The 18,638-nt window shown below is 32.6% G+C and overlaps 1 protein-coding gene across 1 annotated transcript in view; it reads left to right on the plus strand.

Annotated features, from left to right (window-relative positions):
- The window catches only part of LOC126886783 (juvenile hormone esterase-like), an 89,956-nt gene that overhangs the window by 34,806 nt on the left and 36,512 nt on the right, over positions 1-18,638 (plus strand). Inside the window, exon 8 of the mRNA XM_050653822.1 lies at positions 4,079-4,245. Coding sequence (XP_050509779.1) covers positions 4,079-4,245 — 167 coding nt within the window. The remainder of the gene's footprint in view (positions 1-4,078; positions 4,246-18,638) is intronic.

Here is an 18,638-nt window from a genome sequence, read left to right on the forward strand (position 1 = left end):
GTTATGTCATTACCAAATTAGTCAATTAGTCTTCAAATTCTATTAACCTTTAACTACACGCGCTGGCGTACTTTGTACGCCAGATATAAGAATTCTACTGGAAATATATTTAAAAATTTAATTTTGACCTTGCTTATTTTTCTAACCTCTCACTGGAATGTGCTTTACAATTTGGTTTTAGTTTCGTTATAATCGGCGTTCTGGAAAGATCGTAATTTACATTTTATTATTTGTTGTTTCCGGTGGTGGACAATATACCCCAGGATTATATTACTATAAGTCGTAATATAAGTACATATTTTAATTGTTTTTTAGTCATTATGGCAAAAAATATATTTTTCTTTGTAAACAATACTTTTTCTCCTGTAAAAAATCACATTTAAAAAAAATTTTTATTAGTAATTTTATTTATCATGGAATCCAGTTATTCCATGATTCCATCCAGTTATAAATCCCAATTGGCTTACTGAAAAGGAACTCCAAGTATTCACTGAAGCCGAATAAGGTTTATAACAAACAACTAAGTGTATTTTAAAAAAAAAATTAAACAAATCCGCTGTTTTTAAGTGTATTTTCTTGTGGCGTACAAAGTACGCCACGCGTGTAGTTATGTTATAACTTGATGCGCGGGTAGTTAAAGGTTAAAAAGACAATACACCATAAAAAGCAAGTATTAAAAACTTACCGCATCTATTGAATAAGAGGTTTTATCAAAACTACCACTATTTTTGTTTTAAATTGTTCTACCGAAATAAAATTTGCACTGAGTTCTAACACATTTAAGATAATACTGAATAATCCTAACGGTCATTTTGGTCATTTAATCGTAAGCAGCAAAATATGCAAATGTAACCGACAATATTTATGGCGTTTACTATCATCTGTCGGTACTACCTTGCCGTTTACGATACCAAAGGCACAAAATGAGTTTGAATTGCGGTGGTTGGAATAAAAATTAAATTAAATTTTAGACACTTAGGATGTTATTATGGGAAAAATAATTTTGAATCAGCTCTAAACTATCGTAAGGAACCATTTAAGATAAAAAACCCATTTTCGGAAATTTGATGCTTACGATGTTTTGTCAAAATATGCTGACGTTCCAAACTTTACTAGACATTTTGCTGTGAATCTAGATTTGCTAGACTTATGACTTCACTTCACACCGAAGCTTCAAACTTTTACGAGCAAAGTCGCAGACTTTTACAATTTTTTTTTTTAAATTAGAATTTAAAGAGGAACTCAAGTACCTCAATTTTGTTGTAATCAACACACAGTTATCTCAAGGTATCAACAAACAGTTCTATTATGTTTTTTAATCATTTTGTCTGATTGAGCATGGAGAGGCTTAGTGCAAATTTTCTTAATAACCAAGATTTTTTAATCCTCGCTAGTGCATGTGTTATGAATGGGTTGAAAATAAGTGCAATTTCAGGCCATTTTGAAAAATAATCCAATGCAATCATTATCTGTGTCATCGGAAGTGGACTGCAAGTCGTTTTTCGGAAAGAGATTGTCCTATATCTCCACTACCGATACGATAGGTCATTGTAAAGATGCACCGATCCCTATTGAACTTTTATAGTTCCAATATATTTGGATCTTTTCCAAATATAATGGAATTATTATAATGGTGTACTGCGCTCAATAGGAATATCTGTATCTTCTCTGTATCTCTTTCAATTCCAAAATGTTTTTCTTCATTCTTAAGTCTTTATATTCTCTTATGCCTTTTAAGTTATTTTCTTTCTTTATTTAAGTCTTTCTAAGAAAATCTGATCAAATTCTCCTTCCTCTTTCTTTCTGCGGTCATCTGGAGACTTACTTCTTAAATTACATTCTCGTTTCCTTTATGGAGACACCCCAAGTAGCAATTTGTCGACGCGACAACGTTGTCTACCGCGTGGCAACGTTTTCTTACAACGTTGTTATTGCCTAAAAGACGACCCTATTCTGCACTGATTTGGTGGACGATTTTTGAGTTGTCTTGACGTTGCCTAGGCAACATCCTGTTTAAGCAACATCGTTTCGTAAACGTTGCATAAGACAACTGAAGCGACTATAAAAAGCATCTGCGCTTGCAATGGTTGCTCAAGGAGTCAGACTAGTTATGTTTTTTTACCTATATTTTTAACACCTGTGTGGTGAATGCGAAGACCAAAAAGTAAACTGTTTTGACATCGTATTGGGTATTTAAATTTATATAAATATATAAAGGACTTATTACCTAATGTGAAATTTATAAACGCATCTCAGATTACCGTCAAATATGGATATTTCACCTTTAAAAAACACACGCGCTCCTTTTTTTATGACATTTTTGACAACAAATATGCAAATTTAAAAAATCAAATTTTAATAAAAAAGTGAAAATTTATGTTGAAGATGTTCTGTATAAATTTAATGTATTGATGGTGCTTTTAAAGGTATCAGAAAATGGCTGCATTTTTTATATTCTGTGTTTTCATTTTCTTTACATCCCAAAAATCTCAAGTAAAACCAAAATGGCGCATTAAACAATATTACCAATATTACTAAAAAAATACCGTATAACCAACCTTAGACGGATAAGACAACTAAGTCCAATCGCCAACCAAACCCGGCCGCACCGACTATCAAGACCATTTTAGAACGCACCCTCTTATTGGGTGACAGAGGTCATGTGACCAGTGTCAAAAGTGTATCATTCTCATTAACAGCGTTGCCACATTTAGTAGATTTCTACTTTTTGGTAGATTTTTGATATTTTTTAAAAAATTCTAGTAGGCAATATTTTTTAGTAGATTTTTGGTATATTTCAACAGAATTTGATCCATTTTTTCGAATCATGAGGAAACTATAATAAGTATTTTTGAAAAATTTAAACGCAGAATGAAAGACTGCATTATTTAGAAAAACGAAAACGTTTCTTTTGAACGAGATATTTGGAATTAAAAGTCACACTAAATTTTTTCTTTTTTTCACCCCTATAACTTATTGAAATAAACATTATAGAAGTTTTCAGGGACTTTCGGTCCTCGGTAATAACGTAATCTTTCTTTGTGCGTTTAAATTTTTCAAAAATACTTATTAGTTTTCTAAGGATTCGCAAAAAATGAAAACATTTAAAATACATTGAACATTTTAACAGACGACATTTTGCCCCTACCCCCTTAAGTTAGCTGTTGTTTTTATTATAAAAAATCCCAAATATATCCCAAAAATCCTCAAGTATATTTTAGTTTTTGATTTAGTAGATTTTAGCTAAAAAATGGTAATAACCAGCTGGTCGTTTGGAATAATTAGGTTTCCAATTTTGTGGAATTCCTCTTGGGACATTTAGGACGGATGTGCATATCACTGTATTACTGTATTTACATGGCCTAAAAAGAATCTACTGATTTTGTGAAAACAAAACTACTGAAAGAGTAAAAACTGACCTGGCAACCCTGTCCGCCAAAGATGATACAAAGATTAAGGTTATCAAATCTCAAATCTACTGATAAAACAATGGAATGGAAACCAGCTATTAAAAAAACAAATAAACAGGTTGTTAAATAAATCGAAAATTTCCATCAAAATAAAATATATAATAATAAGAAAAAAATAAGGTTATAAAGTAAATTCTTTTTCTCCTCTGGAAGTTGCCGCAATCGTGTCACACCTCTAGAACAACACAGGGTCGTGACGTGACAGACAACTACAGAGTCGGCCAGGGCGTAAATTAGTTTAGCATTATAACATTTTTAAGTCGTTGCGATTGTTGAAAAAACTGAACTGTGATATGTAGTTGTCACAATGGTAATAAATAAGTTGCCCGTATAACTAAAGGTTGTAACATCGTAATGTCAGTCGGGGTAGGGGACGTTGGCCGAAACAACTGAAAATGCTCTCGGACAACGTTGTATACAGTGCATTTGTTTGTACTGACAACCAATGCGTCGAAAAATTGCTACTTGGGACTGGCTATGAAATTGTAGTACATTTGAATCATCTTGGAATTCTTGTAACTGTTCATATATTGACAAAATTTAATATAATATTGTGATAGGCTTCTGGTTTTTTTAGAATTACTAACCGTTGTATTTCTACATTTTAGATTTAGTGCTTACAAAATCCAAAGCAGGTTATATGGACAGCACCAACAAATATATGGTGAACGGAAACTTAAATATCAAAGAAGAAAACATATTACCAACTGGAAACAAGTTAAAGAAAATTTATACTGACAAGACGTTTGAAGAAGACTTTTTGGCATTGGTTAAGGTGGGTCACATAATTATTGTCAGTAGGAAGTCGTCAGAGACGAAATTGCTACTGAACCTCTAAAAATCATACAAAGAGCTAAATTTTGCCGAGTATGTCAATTATTTTTTGACACCAAAAAAGATACAAAAAGTTTTCCACTCCTACCTCTGGGGTCCTATTTTCGAATTCATTGGAGCATATTTCGCATACGAAATTAGAAGAATTTCGCTCGAAATCCAGTTTTTTGTATTTTCGAATACTTCGTGTACGAATTTTTTCGTATACGATGACTCGAATGGGTATGAACCATTCGAATTTGGATGCTCGTATACGAATTGTTTTGTTGTCATTTCAAGGTCATTTCAGTTGTCATTGATGGTTTTAATCGTTGTTGTATACAATATGTTGTATACAATGTTGTTTACATTGAACATTCTTTTCAATGGGTGGTTTAAAATATTTTTTTAATAGAAGGAAACGACATACTGTATTCTAGCATTGGATGTAAGCTCTAAGCTTGACATATGACACCGTTGCCATATCCTCAATTTTTTCATACTATCCCATTATATAGTTATTTAAAAATAGTTTTGAAACACCTCAGTTTTTTTTTGAAAAGTAAATAGTAAAATATCAGTGTAAATTCTCAATTTTTTCATACTATCACATTATATAAAAGTGCATTTAAAAAATCGTTTTGAAACAGCAAAACACTAGTAAAATATCAGTGTAAATACTGGATACAAAAATAATAATAAACAAAATAGTGGACTTTGCAAACCGATATTACTAATATTATGCAAGCTTAAGATTCGATTTTAGCTAATATTTTAGCTATTTTTTTAATAATCTGATTATACCATTAATTGAAATTATACAAGAAATTAATAAAATAAGTATGACAACACTGTGACTCTTCAGATGAAGGTTGAGTCCAATGTTGTTCGAATTTGCAGTGTTGCCGGTGCAAATTCTGCTCGTATACGTATAACATTTCGAAGGATGTTCAAAAATACAGATTCAGATTCGTATACGAAATTTTTTATTCGAAGTAACTCATATGCGAACAAATTCGATTGAATTCGAAAATACGACCCCTGGGGTCCTATTTTCGAATTCATTCGAGCATATTTCGCATACGAAATTAGAAGAGTTTCGCTTGAAATCCGGGGTCGTATTTTCGAATTCAATAGAATATTTTCGCATACGTGTTAACTCGAATGAAAAATTTCGTATACGAACGTGAATGTGTATTTTTGAACGTCCTTCGAAATGTTATACGTATACGAACAGAATTTGCATCGGCAACACTGCAAATTCGAATAACATTGAACTTATTTGTCATCTGAAGAGTCACAAGGTTGCCATACTTGTTTGGTCTATTTCTTGTATAATGTACAAGACTGTCTTAACTGGGGTATAATGTATAAGAATAAGATTGTATAAGAACGTTTAATGTATAAATATAACGACTTATAGTCTGAACAAATTATAAAAAAAGGGCCATTTTTGGGAGAAAAGTTGTTTAGAAGTTATTTTAAGTGTAATCGAATATTAAGATTGCATAGGTATATTAGTAATATCAATTTGCAAAGTCCGCAGAAAGTGTGCCATTTTGTTTAATATTATTTTTATATCCAGTATTTACACTGATACTTTACTATTTACTTTTCAAAACTTTACTTCAAAGCGATTTTTTAAATGCACCTTTATGTAATGTGATAGTATGAAAAAATTGAGGATATGGCAACGGTGTCATATGTCAAGTTTGGAGCTTAGATCCAATGCTAAAATGAGTACATAAAGTTAGGTTAGGTTATATTTTCAAGGCATAATCGTACATGTCCTTTCTTTCTTTTCTTCAAAAAAAATTTCAATGTAAAAATATTGCAGACAACAACACAATTAACACTATCAGCTGAACCTATCATAACAGCTGAAATGACCTTGAAATGAAACAATAATTCGTATACGAGCATCACGATTCGAATGGTTCATACCCATTCGAGTCGCCGTATACGAAAAAATTCGTACACGAAGTATTCGAAAATACAAGACACCGGATTTCAACCGAAATTCATCTAATTTCGTATGCGAAATATGCTCGAATGAATTCGAAAATAGGACCCCGTGTCTTGTATTTTCGATTACTTCGTGTACGAATTTTTTCGTATAAGACGACTCGAATGAGTATGAACCATTCGAATCGTGATGGTCGTATACGAATTATTGTTGTCATTTCAGTTGCCATGATAGCTTTAGCCGATAATAGTGTTAATTGTGTTGTATACAATATTTTTACATTGAAATTTATTTTCCATGGTTGGTTTAAATAATTCTTTAATAGAAAGAAATAACATGTTGTACGATTATGTCTTGAAAATATAACCTAACCTAACTTTATGTATGCATTTTAGCATTGGATCTAAGCTCCAAACTTGACATATGACACCGTTGCCATATCCTCAATTTTTTCATACTATCATATCACATTATATAAAGGTGCATATCAAAAATCGCTTTGAAGTAAAGTTTTGAAAAGTAAATAATAAAATATCAGTGTAAATACTGGATACAAAAATAATATTAAACAAAATAGCACACTTTCTGCGGACTGTGCAAATCGATATTACTAATATACCTATGCAATCTTAAGATTCAATTCGCAATATAGTCGGTTCGCTAAACTCAAACACAACTGGCTAGTGATTTTAGTAGGTAATTTTTTTGTTTTTGGCCAATTTTGCCAAAATTGGCAAAATTAATAACTATTTAGTAAACTATTTAGTAATTATTTTTTTTGCCAATTTTAGGAAATTGGCAAAATATTTACTAAAATCACTAGCCAGTTGTGTCTGAGTTTAGCGAACCGACTTAAATACCTTTTCCCAAAAAATGGCCTATAATTTGTTCAGACTATAAGTCGTTATCTATATATATATATATATTAAACGTTCTTATACAATCTTATTCTTGTACATTATACCCCAGTATATATAACAAATATAACATTATTTGTTTTTAATACTGCGATTATACCATTGATATTATACAAGTAATAGATAAAAAAATATGGCAACATTGTGACTCTTCAGATGACAAATAAGTTCAATGTTATTCGGATTTGCAGTGTTGCCGGTGCAAATTCTTCTCGAATACGTATAACATTTCGAAGGACGTTCAAGAATAAACATTCACGTTCGTATACGAAATTTTTCATTCGAGTTAACTCGTATGCGAAAATATTCGATTGAATTCGAAAATACGACCCCTGGGCTTTCCCATAACTCCCCCAGCCCACTTCATAGGGGACAGGAATGGTAATTATCGATTTACCAAGGATCTGTACGCCATAGAAAAAAATGTGTTAAACAAATAATGTAGCAGGGATAATTATAAAGCAAAATGTTTATTAGCACTTTTTGTATAGAAAGAACCTTTCTCTCAAAAAAACAACGTTTGAAGCGACCGGTGACTTTGAACGTCAGTTGTTAGGCTCGCGAAATTAATTTTTTAAATGAAATTTGTAAAAATTCTAAATCTTTTGATCAGAGTGTTCTGTTGACAAAACTCATAATGCTTGATTAAACGTGAGGGGTTTCGTATGTCACTCGAATGAAGTCAGTTTTTTATAAAGCTGTTAAATAAATAAACGTTTTACGATTTTTGCCATTTTTTATAAGTCTAATAATATTGAAATATATGCCTAAAAATCGCTAAATTTAAACCTTCATATCTCGATCGGAATCATACTTTTGAAACTGCTCTCCTTTTAGATTTTATATGTAAGTACGTTTTTTGAAATAATATACCTTCAGCTACAAATTCCAGCCAGTGCCATGGAAACCCAAACATTTGTCTATTATAACAAACAAGAAAAACCAAATGGAATTAGACCCTGAAAAACAGAAAGAAATATGGGAACAATATCTTAAAGATTTGTTTGGTTATCAGAGAACAGAAGAGCCCCCACGAATAGATCCAGATGAAAAACTAAATATTATAACCGAAGAAGTTATGCGGACAATAAAAGACGCAAAGAACAACAAGGCACACGGCGAAGATCTAACAACAGACGAACATTTTAAACACCTAAGTGATAATGCTCTCAGGAAATTAACCTAACTTTTTAACATTATATTTTGAACATGGCACTCTACCCTGGCTAACATCCATATGTGTAGCTCTTCCTAAAAGACAAAAAGCAAGGGAATGTGAAGACCATCGAACTGTATCCCTAATGAGTCATGCCGCTAAGATTTTTATGCGAGTAATAATTTATAACCGCATTCACAATAAGTGTGAAGAATACCTGAGTCGTTTTTAACCTTTAACTACAAGCCCTGGCGTACTTTGTACGCCAGATATAAGAATTCTACTGGAAATATATTTAAAAATTTAATTTTTGACCTTGCTTATCTCTCTGACGTACAGGGCCGTCTCAACCATACACGGCGCCAGGGTGCAAGACTCATCTTTGCGCCCCCTTTCGTCAGAAGATTATATAGGTTATAGGTACGCTAAAATTAAAAGTAATTATGTTGGCTTTCTTTATTTATACAGGGTGGGCCAAAGAAAACAGTCCACCTCGATATTTGGCAGTAGTTATTAGATTTTAAGGAAATGCCGAAACAGGTCGATTTTTATTTTTAAATTACAATTTTTTGATATATATTTCATACTAGTGACGTCATCCATCTGGGCGTGATGACGTAATCGATTATTTTTTTTAAATGGGAATAGGGGTCGTGTGTGGTAGCTCATTTGAAAGGATATTCAGTTCTCTATTCAGAAATATAAACATTAATATCATTATTTATACAGGGTGGACAAAAATTAATTTTTGAATTAAATTAATTGACAGAAAAAGAAGAGTCTATGTAATTTATTTAACTCAAAATACATTTTATTGCTGCAGAAAATAGAAAAACATGTTTATTTGGCAAATAAACATTGCTTTTCGCTTAAATTAAATGTTCAAACTACTAAGAGGTAGATGGGAGGCTGTTTGTGATTTCATTTAAGCGAAAAGAAATGTTTATTTGTGAAATAAACATTTTTTTCTATTGTCTAACAGCAGTACAATGTATTTTGAGTTAAATATATTACATACATTCTTCTTTTTGCGTCAATTAATTTAATTCAAAAATTACTATTTTTGGCCACCCTGTATAAATAGTGATATTAATGTTTATATTACTGAATAGAGAATTGAACATCCTTTCAAATGAGCTACGCACGACCCCTATTCCCATTTAAAAAATGATCGATTACGTCATCACGCTCAGATGGGTGACGTCACCAGTATGAAATATATGCTAAAAAATTGCAATATAAAAATAAAAATCGAAATGTTTCTCGATTTCCTTAAAATCTAATAACTACTGCCAAATATCGAGGTGGACTGTTTTCTTTGGCCCACCTTGTATATTAAAAAACATGGTTTCAGTATGCAAAAGAGATCTTATAAACTATACCATACTTTTTAAAGTAGGTATATCAAAATCAACTTTTCTAGCTTTTAAGTTGGAAAAAGTTTGTATTGTTGCAGCGATATATATTTTTACTTGCTTTTCTCTACTTATTAAAGCCAATTATTTTTGATCAATTTGAGTTTAGAAAAAGACCTTTTTCCTTCCGCTATTGTTACTGGAAATGTTAAATATTATCCTTAGACATGTAGAAATATTTGGGAAAACGGAGACTAAATTATTTTAGAATATATATTGTTATATTTCTATTTGATATGAAAATTAAATTTTGATAATTATAAACAAAATTCAATTTAATATAAAATAATTTCAATTTTCTCAACCACGGGCATATAAATTTAAAACAACCTGTATACAACAAATTGTTATATGTAATTTTAAGAAGTGATTAGAATAAGCGTACGAAACTCGGAACAATGTGCTTAGATAAACAAAGTGAATGACGCGTACCATTATCGTTCTTCTCGGAAGGTCGATCATTAGCCTATGCTAAATAAAACTCAGTGAAATAGATGATAGTTCATTATCGTTTTTCGCGGAAGGTTTCGATCATTAGCCTATGCTAAATAAGACTCATTTGAAAGAGAGAATAGGTCATTAAAATTTGTAAATAGTTAGAAAGTATTTTAGAATGGGAATTAAATATTTTCTTTTGAAATCCATTAAGCATATTTAGAAAGATTAAAAATTGGTTTTGAGGAATATTACGAATGAGAGTTGGTGGTGGAAAATTGATTTGTGAATCTGGAAGGGATATTTAGAAAGTAGGGGAATGGATGACAAAGTGAGAGCAGAATGTTTTGAGCTGTCGAGAAGTGAAGTCGAGTAGTAGACGGTAGTGTACGGAGAGTGAGAAAGCCGGTATAGTTCCGTGAGTGTGGAGTATCTATCGTGGAACGAGAAGTAGGCCAGGTCGAGAGTAAAAGAACCTCCTTGAGCCCAGAGTGTCCCGGTAGCTGATAGCAGTTTCGAAAAAGGTAGAACACAGCATCACGACAAAAGCAGGAACGAGAGCTATTCGAGCTAGTTTTTCAAAGGAGAACATCACTGGAAGCCAGGACGAGGTTTGATGGCAGCCAAGGATAGCAGGAAAGGGTCTTGTGTGAGGACATTTTCAGTTCACCAGGAAAAGGTCAGTCTCATTTGTTTGGACATGAATGTATGGGTTTTCGTATTAAATTCCACATAAAAAATTGAATAACATAATCAATAATATCAGAAAAGCTTCATCAAACTTAAATAGAGTTGTTCCTAATAACTCCTAATAGTTAAATGTTAATAAAAACTTTCAATTGAAAACCAAAAGGAAATAAGATTCCCATTTGTAAATGTTATGTTTAAGAATAATAAGAAATAGCAAATATTAAGCATTGATTGCCTTTTAAATAAAACAAAAAATATTTTGATTATAATTGTAACCCATATGTGTATTTTTTTTACTCTTTTCTTTTCTATCCCGATTAGGAACCATTAAGAAATATTTAGAAGCCACGGAAGTAAGTAATTAATTTATAATTCGCCCTGAGATTGAAAACATATTGATATGTGATCTGGTTAATTAATTAGATTAGTATTAATACATTGATTAAATTAAGTAACATATAAGAATATTATCTCATATCAATAATCAAGATCAAATCAACTGTCGTCCAACGTGGAAAGCATTGTAAAGTATTTCTAGTGGCAAATTTGAAGGATAGAAAGAGTAAAGCCGGTATTTGAAAATTTATATGCCTGTGGTAAAAAGTGAGATACTTACATTTGATAACATAAAATTTTAGATCTCTTTAGGTACAAATTTTACATAACTGATTTAATATTTTATTTTTACGATATTTACATTTGATATATTTATTGACAATTTATAATATTTGGGTAAAAAAAAAGTCGTCTTGGTAACATACTAGTAAAATTTCATATTTGGCGGGGATAATACTTCTTGAAAACAAATGTCTGTGACAAGAAGCCAAAGCAAGGACAAAAAAAAAACAAAAAGAACATTCAGACCAAGAAGATATTTTAGACACGACAATCATGGCATCAGAACAGCAAGAATTATCAGGAATAGATAAACTATTACAACTGATGCAACTCCAGTCACAAAAACTGGATGACAATCAACGAAAAGTGGATCGAAAAATGGATGAAACACAACAAAAATTGGATCAGAAAATGGATAAAGTGGAGAAAAAAATGGATGACAATAAACAGGAAACAAAACAAGCGATAGAAGAGAACAATAAGAAAATAGAGGAACGCATAGAAAAGTATGAAATGAAAATTAAAGATCACATGCAAAAACAAGAAATGAGAATGAAGGACCACATGAAAGAACAAGAAATGAAAATTCAAAATAAAATGAAGGAGTTAACGAATTGCCAGAAAAAAGAAATGGAAAGTTTGGAAAACAAGTTGCAAAACGCTATTCAAGCAGACATAGAAGAAGTGGAAAGAAAGATTGCGGAAATCAATACGCAACAAAATGTCGGAGAAAGAAGAGAAATGGTTATACATAGCACAGATGACGTGAAGATAAGGTTTGGCGGGGATGTAAGAAGATTACACCCAGTGCCGTTCATTAATAGCCTGAAAAAGAAAATACAACACATCGGAAATTTCGATACAGCAAAAGAAACTATCAGAAACCATCTCAAATATGAAGCAAGCCTATGGTTCGATAGTAAAGAAGAAGAATTCGGCAATTGGCAACAATTTGAACAAAAATTTTTGAATTATGTCTGGGGAAAGGTCCAACAATTGGAAATTAACAAGGAATTGCAAAATGGGAAATACAATGATAGGATGGGTGTATCAGAAAGGACATATGCTTTGCAAATTTACAATAATGCAAAACATTTACAATATAATTACTCATCGGAACAATTAGTCGAACTGATTGCAAGACATTTCGAGGAAACGCTGGAAGACCATATCACATTGCAAAATTACAAAGACATAGATAGTTTATGCCAATTCCTACAAATAAGAGAATCACGTCTAAGAGAAAGAAAATCAAGAAGGTCGCGAGAAGATTACAGGCCCCGAGAAACACAAGATTACAGAGATAGAAATCAAAATAGGAGGGACTATACAAGACGAGATTTTAATCCCAGAAGGGAAAACGAAAATAGAGACAACGGAAGAGGAAATTATGAACAAAGAAATAGGCAATGGAATGAGGACAGAAATCGAGAATACCAGAATAGAAACACCACACGCTCAAATCAAGAAAACAGAAATAATGGTAGACAAAATGAACAGGGATATCGAGAAAACCGAAACAGATCCGACAGACCAAGAGAAAATAGAAGATAAGTAAATAATACCCAGACAGATGAATATGACGGAGAGAGACATTATGACGAAAATATAAACAACGATGAGCAACCGGCGTCTTTTCACGACGGCGCTCACTAAAAACCAAAAATCAAACAGGAATCTTTTGTCACCCCAAGGAGTTTATTAAATTGGCAGGAAACAACGAAAAGAAAAATGGAGTTAATTTAAAATTTGTGGATGGATTTATCAACGAGAAACCAATTAAAATTATGATAGACACTGGATCTGAAATAACATTGGTCAACAGAAAACTAATAGAAGAAGTTAACTTAACAAATTTAATTTATAAAATACCTAGGGTAAATTTAGTGGGCGCAAACAAACGGACATTGGCAACTATAAATGAAGGCATACGAGTAATGGTACGACTGGGCAAGAATATGTATGCACTACAATGTGTAATAATGCCAAACATGTCACATGACATGATAGTAGGAGTGGACGAATTGGCAGAAAAACATGTAGTGATAGATTTTAAAAATAATACGATGAAACTAACAGAAGAAAAAGAAAAAGAACAGGACAAGGAACATGAGAAACAAAATACGGACGAATCAGGTAAAGAACAAACAGTGGAAATGAATTTGGCAGCGAAGCAAGGACAAAGAAGAAAAAGGAGAAAAGGTCAGAAAAAGATAAAAGAAAATGAAACCGGTGGCTCCTCAAAAGAAGAGTTGAGCCCAGAAGAAGAAAATTTGAGAGTATCAGAAACAAAGGAAACCTGGGATTCCTCAAAAGAAGAGACGGGCTCAGGAGAAGAAGAAATAAAGCTAAAAAATGAAAGTGAAAAGAATATGATTGAAACAGTGGTATTTGAAGAGGAGGTATATGCAAACGAGGATGCAGAATGCACGGTAAACATGTGTGAAGAATCTGAGAAAAAAGACAGAAAATTGATATGTGGAGAAGGGAAAGAAAAAGAATTGCGGTTGATGTTAAGAAACTACGAAAATTTTGATCAATGAGGAAAACAGAGTGGCTAAAAAATACGAACATTCATTTGAGGTGAAAAACTTGGGAAATTTTCGATCAAAGACTTACCCGATTCCATACAAGTATCGACAAGAGGTGAAAGAAGAAATAAATAAAATGTTGGAAGATCAAATCATCGAAAGATGTGATTCACCGTATGTTAACCCGATTGTGATAGTAAAGAAAAGCAGTGGAGAATTGAGATTATGTTTAGATGCCAGGAATATCAACCAGCACACTGTATCACAATATGAATCACCTATAAACATCGAGGCCATTTTTGGAAGAATCACCGGGTCACACATATTTTCGAAAATTGACTTAAAACACAGTTTTTGGTTGATACCGTTAGCTGAAAAGTGTAGAAACTACACCGCTTTTTCTATTGATGGTATTGTCTACCGGTTTAAGGTAGTGCCGTTTGGATTGCAGAGTGCTTGTGCTGCACTCGTCCGAGCTCTACATACCATTTTGAATCGCCACGAAGATTTCATAGTTCATTATATCGATGATTTATTAATTTTTTCACAAGATACTCAGAGTCATCTGAAACACATAGAAATAATTCTGGAAGAATTGGACACAGCGGGATTGAAATTAAACATTGAAAAATGTCAATTTTTTCAAAAAGAAGTCATTTATTTGGGTTTTCAATTGGACACCAAAACAGTAAGATTATCCGAAGACAGAGTCAAGCTCATAGATGAATACCCAAGACCAACGAATTTGAAAACATTGAGAGGTTTTCTTGGCACGATTAATTATTTTAAAAAACTGATTCCCGATTTGAGCCAAAAGGAAATCCCTCTGATAAAGTTGCTTAAAAAAGGAATAAAATGGAATTGGAAAGAAGAACAGGAGGAAGCTTTCGAAACATTAAAACGAGAATTCGCAAAAGGAACGAAAATATACCACCCCATTTACAATTTACCTTTTATACTCCGAACTGATGCGTCCATACAAAAATTTGCAGGAGTTCTGTCTCAAATACAAAACGACCAAGAAGTGCCGATATGTTTTATATCGCGAGTGACTAAAACACATGAGAGAAAATATAGTGTTACAGAATTGGAGTTTGCCAGTGTACTATATTGCGTAAACAAATTGAGGTTTTACTTATTGGGAGCAAAATTCACAATCGAAACAGACCATGCAGCTTTAGTACATATCATGAAGAATAGATTAGTAAATAATAGAATACATAGAGGTATTCTATTATTACAGGAGTATGATTTTGAGTTCCGATATATAAAAGGAAAAGACAACATAATAGCCGACGCTCTAACACGGGATGAGGACACGGGAAAAAAGGAAACAATTACTCTACAGGTGGGACTAAATAGATTAATACAAGAAGAAGGGATATATTCGTTAAATGAGATAAGGACAAACCAAGAAGACCTAGAGGAAAGAGAGAAAAGAAGAGCGGAAGTAGAAAATGACATATATTTTAAGAGAATAGACGGAAAGGAACTATATTTAGTGACACAGACATTGGCCGAAAAGATAATAAAGAAATTACATGAGGACAATGGGCATATCGGTAGCAGAAAAGTTTGGCTCGTTTTTAGGGAAAATTACATCAGCCGACAGGATTACCGCATTGCAAAGGAAATTACCCAGAAGTGCGATGTATGTCAAAAATATAAGAGTCGGAATTTCAAAAACGAAAATGTTGCCAAAAATATTGAAGCCCGAAACAAACTAGACATTGTAGCAATAGATATGTTAAGCGATCTAATTATGACCACTAAAAGGAACAAACATATTCTGGTAATGGTGGATGTGTTTTCAAAATACGTAAAATTATATAGTTGCTGCACCACAAAGGGGGAGGAAATATTAAGAAAAATCGACAATTTTATAGCCATAGTAGGAACACCAAAAAAGATCCTACTGGACAATGCAACGTATTTCCGAAATGATCGTTTCAAGGGACAACTTCGAAAACGAGGAATAGAGACAAATTTTGTCAGCATCAGGCATCCACAGAGTAATCCTTCGGAACGATTCATACAGGAAGTGACGAAATTTCTTCGCATTGCAACAGATGGTCAACATCGCCACTGGGACAGGAAAATGGCGGAAATAGAAAGGTATCTAAATACAATTCCGAGCACAGTAACAAAAGAGACCCCAGAATACATCATGAAGGGTGTATTGCCGATAAGGCCATGGGAAGACCAAGAGCCAAAAGAATATCAACAGGTGATTGAAACCGTACAGAAAAGATTACGGCGAAGCAACGAAAAATATATCCAAAGACAGGAACAAAATAGAAAAAGAAGACCAGTGACTTTCCAAAAGGGTGAAAAAGTACTCGTGAGGGCATTACGAGTATCAAATCTTCCTGGGGGCATTTGCGCAAAGTTGATGCCTGTTTTCGAAGGCCCGTACATCGTGAATAATGAAAATGGGATAAATAGTTATGAGTTGAGGCACAGGAACTCGGAAAAGATCCGAGGAATTTATAATATTCACGATGTATACAAATATCACGAATAAAAGACAGAATTACATGAAGTAGATAGTAAGTTAGGATATAAGAAGTAGATTAAAGTAAGGAAATATACAGGGAGTTGGTTTTGCCTCGAGAAAATTTATTTAAAAATGCAGATAAATTTTATCGAATACAAGGCGGGGATTTGTTATATTTCTATTTGATATGAAAATTAAATTTTGATAATTATAAACAAAATTCAATTTAATATAAAATAATTTCAATTTTCTCAACCACGGGCATATAAATTTAAAACAACCTGTATACAACAAATTGTTATATGTAATTTTAAGAAGTGATTAGAATAAGCGTACGAAACTCGGAACAATGTGCTTAGATAAACAAAGTGAATGACGCGTACCATTATCGTTCTTCTCGGAAGGTCGATCATTAGCCTATGCTAAATAAAACTCAGTGAAATAGATGATAGTTCATTATCGTTTTTCGCGGAAGGTTTCGATCATTAGCCTATGCTAAATAAGACTCATTTGAAAGAGAGAATAGGTCATTAAAATTTGTAAATAGTTAGAAAGTATTTTAGAATGGGAATTAAATATTTTCTTTTGAAATCCATTAAGCATATTTAGAAAGATTAAAAATTGGTTTTGAGGAATATTACGAATGAGAGTTGGTGGTGGAAAATTGATTTGTGAATCTGGAAGGGATATTTAGAAAGTAGGGGAATGGATGACAAAGTGAGAGCAGAATGTTTTGAGCTGTCGAGAAGTGAAGTCGAGTAGTAGACGGTAGTGTACGGAGAGTGAGAAAGCCGGTATAGTTCCGTGAGTGTGGAGTATCTATCGTGGAACGAGAAGTAGGCCAGGTCGAGAGTAAAAGAACCTCCTTGAGCCCAGAGTGTCCCGGTAGCTGATAGCAGTTTCGAAAAAGGTAGAACACAGCATCACGACAAAAGCAGGAACGAGAGCTATTCGAGCTAGTTTTTCAAAGGAGAACATCACTGGAAGCCAGGACGAGGTTTGATCGCAGCCAAGGATAGCAGGAAAGGGTCTTGTGTGAGGACATTTTCAGTTCACCAGGAAAAGGTCAGTCTCATTTGTTTGGACATGAATGTATGGGTTTTCGTATTAAATTCCACATAAAAAATTGAATAACATAATCAATAATATCAGAAAAGCTTCATCAAACTTAAATAGAGTTGTTCCTAATAACTCCTAATAGTTAAATGTTAATAAAAACTTTCAATTGAAAACCAAAAGGAAATAAGATTCCCATTTGTAAATGTTATGTTTAAGAATAATAAGAAATAGCAAATATTAAGCATTGATTGCCTTTTAAATAAAATAAAAAATATTTTGATTATAATTGTAACCCATATGTGTATTTTTTTTACTCTTTTCTTTTCTATCCCGATTAGGAACCATTAAGAAATATTTAGAAGCCACGGAAGTAAGTAATTAATTTATAATTCGCCCTGAGATTGAAAACATATTGATATGTGATCTGGTTAATTAATTAGATTAGTATTAATACATTGATTAAATTAAGTAACATATAAGAATATTATCTCATATCAATAATCAAGATCACATCAATATGTAGCTTCAAATATCGAGTGGAGATGTGTCTATATTTTTAAAAAATATTGGTAACAATTATTCTAACTCATGGAATAGATCTTCATAATCTATGTCAGATCTGTTCCAAGCGCTAGTTTTTTGTAAATTTAAACATTGTGTTGTTTTTTAAGTGTTCTTCCGAGTTTCTCCAACTCAATATACTTTCCATGAAAGAAAACTTATAATTATGTTCCCTCAACATTTCAAATCTTTCACTTAATTTTGCAATGGCAATGTCCAATATACATATAATAATTGAAGTCAACTTTAAAATTTTGTTTAGGCAGCGTTTGGACACAGCGATAAATCGCAACAATTTATAAATATCAATCGAGTTGCTTCAATTTATCATTGTGTGTAAACGGTAAATCGCAGCGATTTTTCGGAATTGTAATTGGATTGGAGTTGGTATCGGATTGCATTAATTTATTGTAACGATCGAGTTGTTTCAGTTTATAATCAATCGCAACAATTTATCGCAGCGTCTAAACAGCTTTAAAATATTCAATAAATCGCAGCAATTTATCGTCA

The sequence above is a fragment of the Diabrotica virgifera genome, chromosome 6 (genome assembly GCF_917563875.1).
Source record: "Diabrotica virgifera virgifera chromosome 6, PGI_DIABVI_V3a".
Lineage (NCBI taxonomy): Eukaryota > Metazoa > Arthropoda > Insecta > Coleoptera > Chrysomelidae > Diabrotica > Diabrotica virgifera.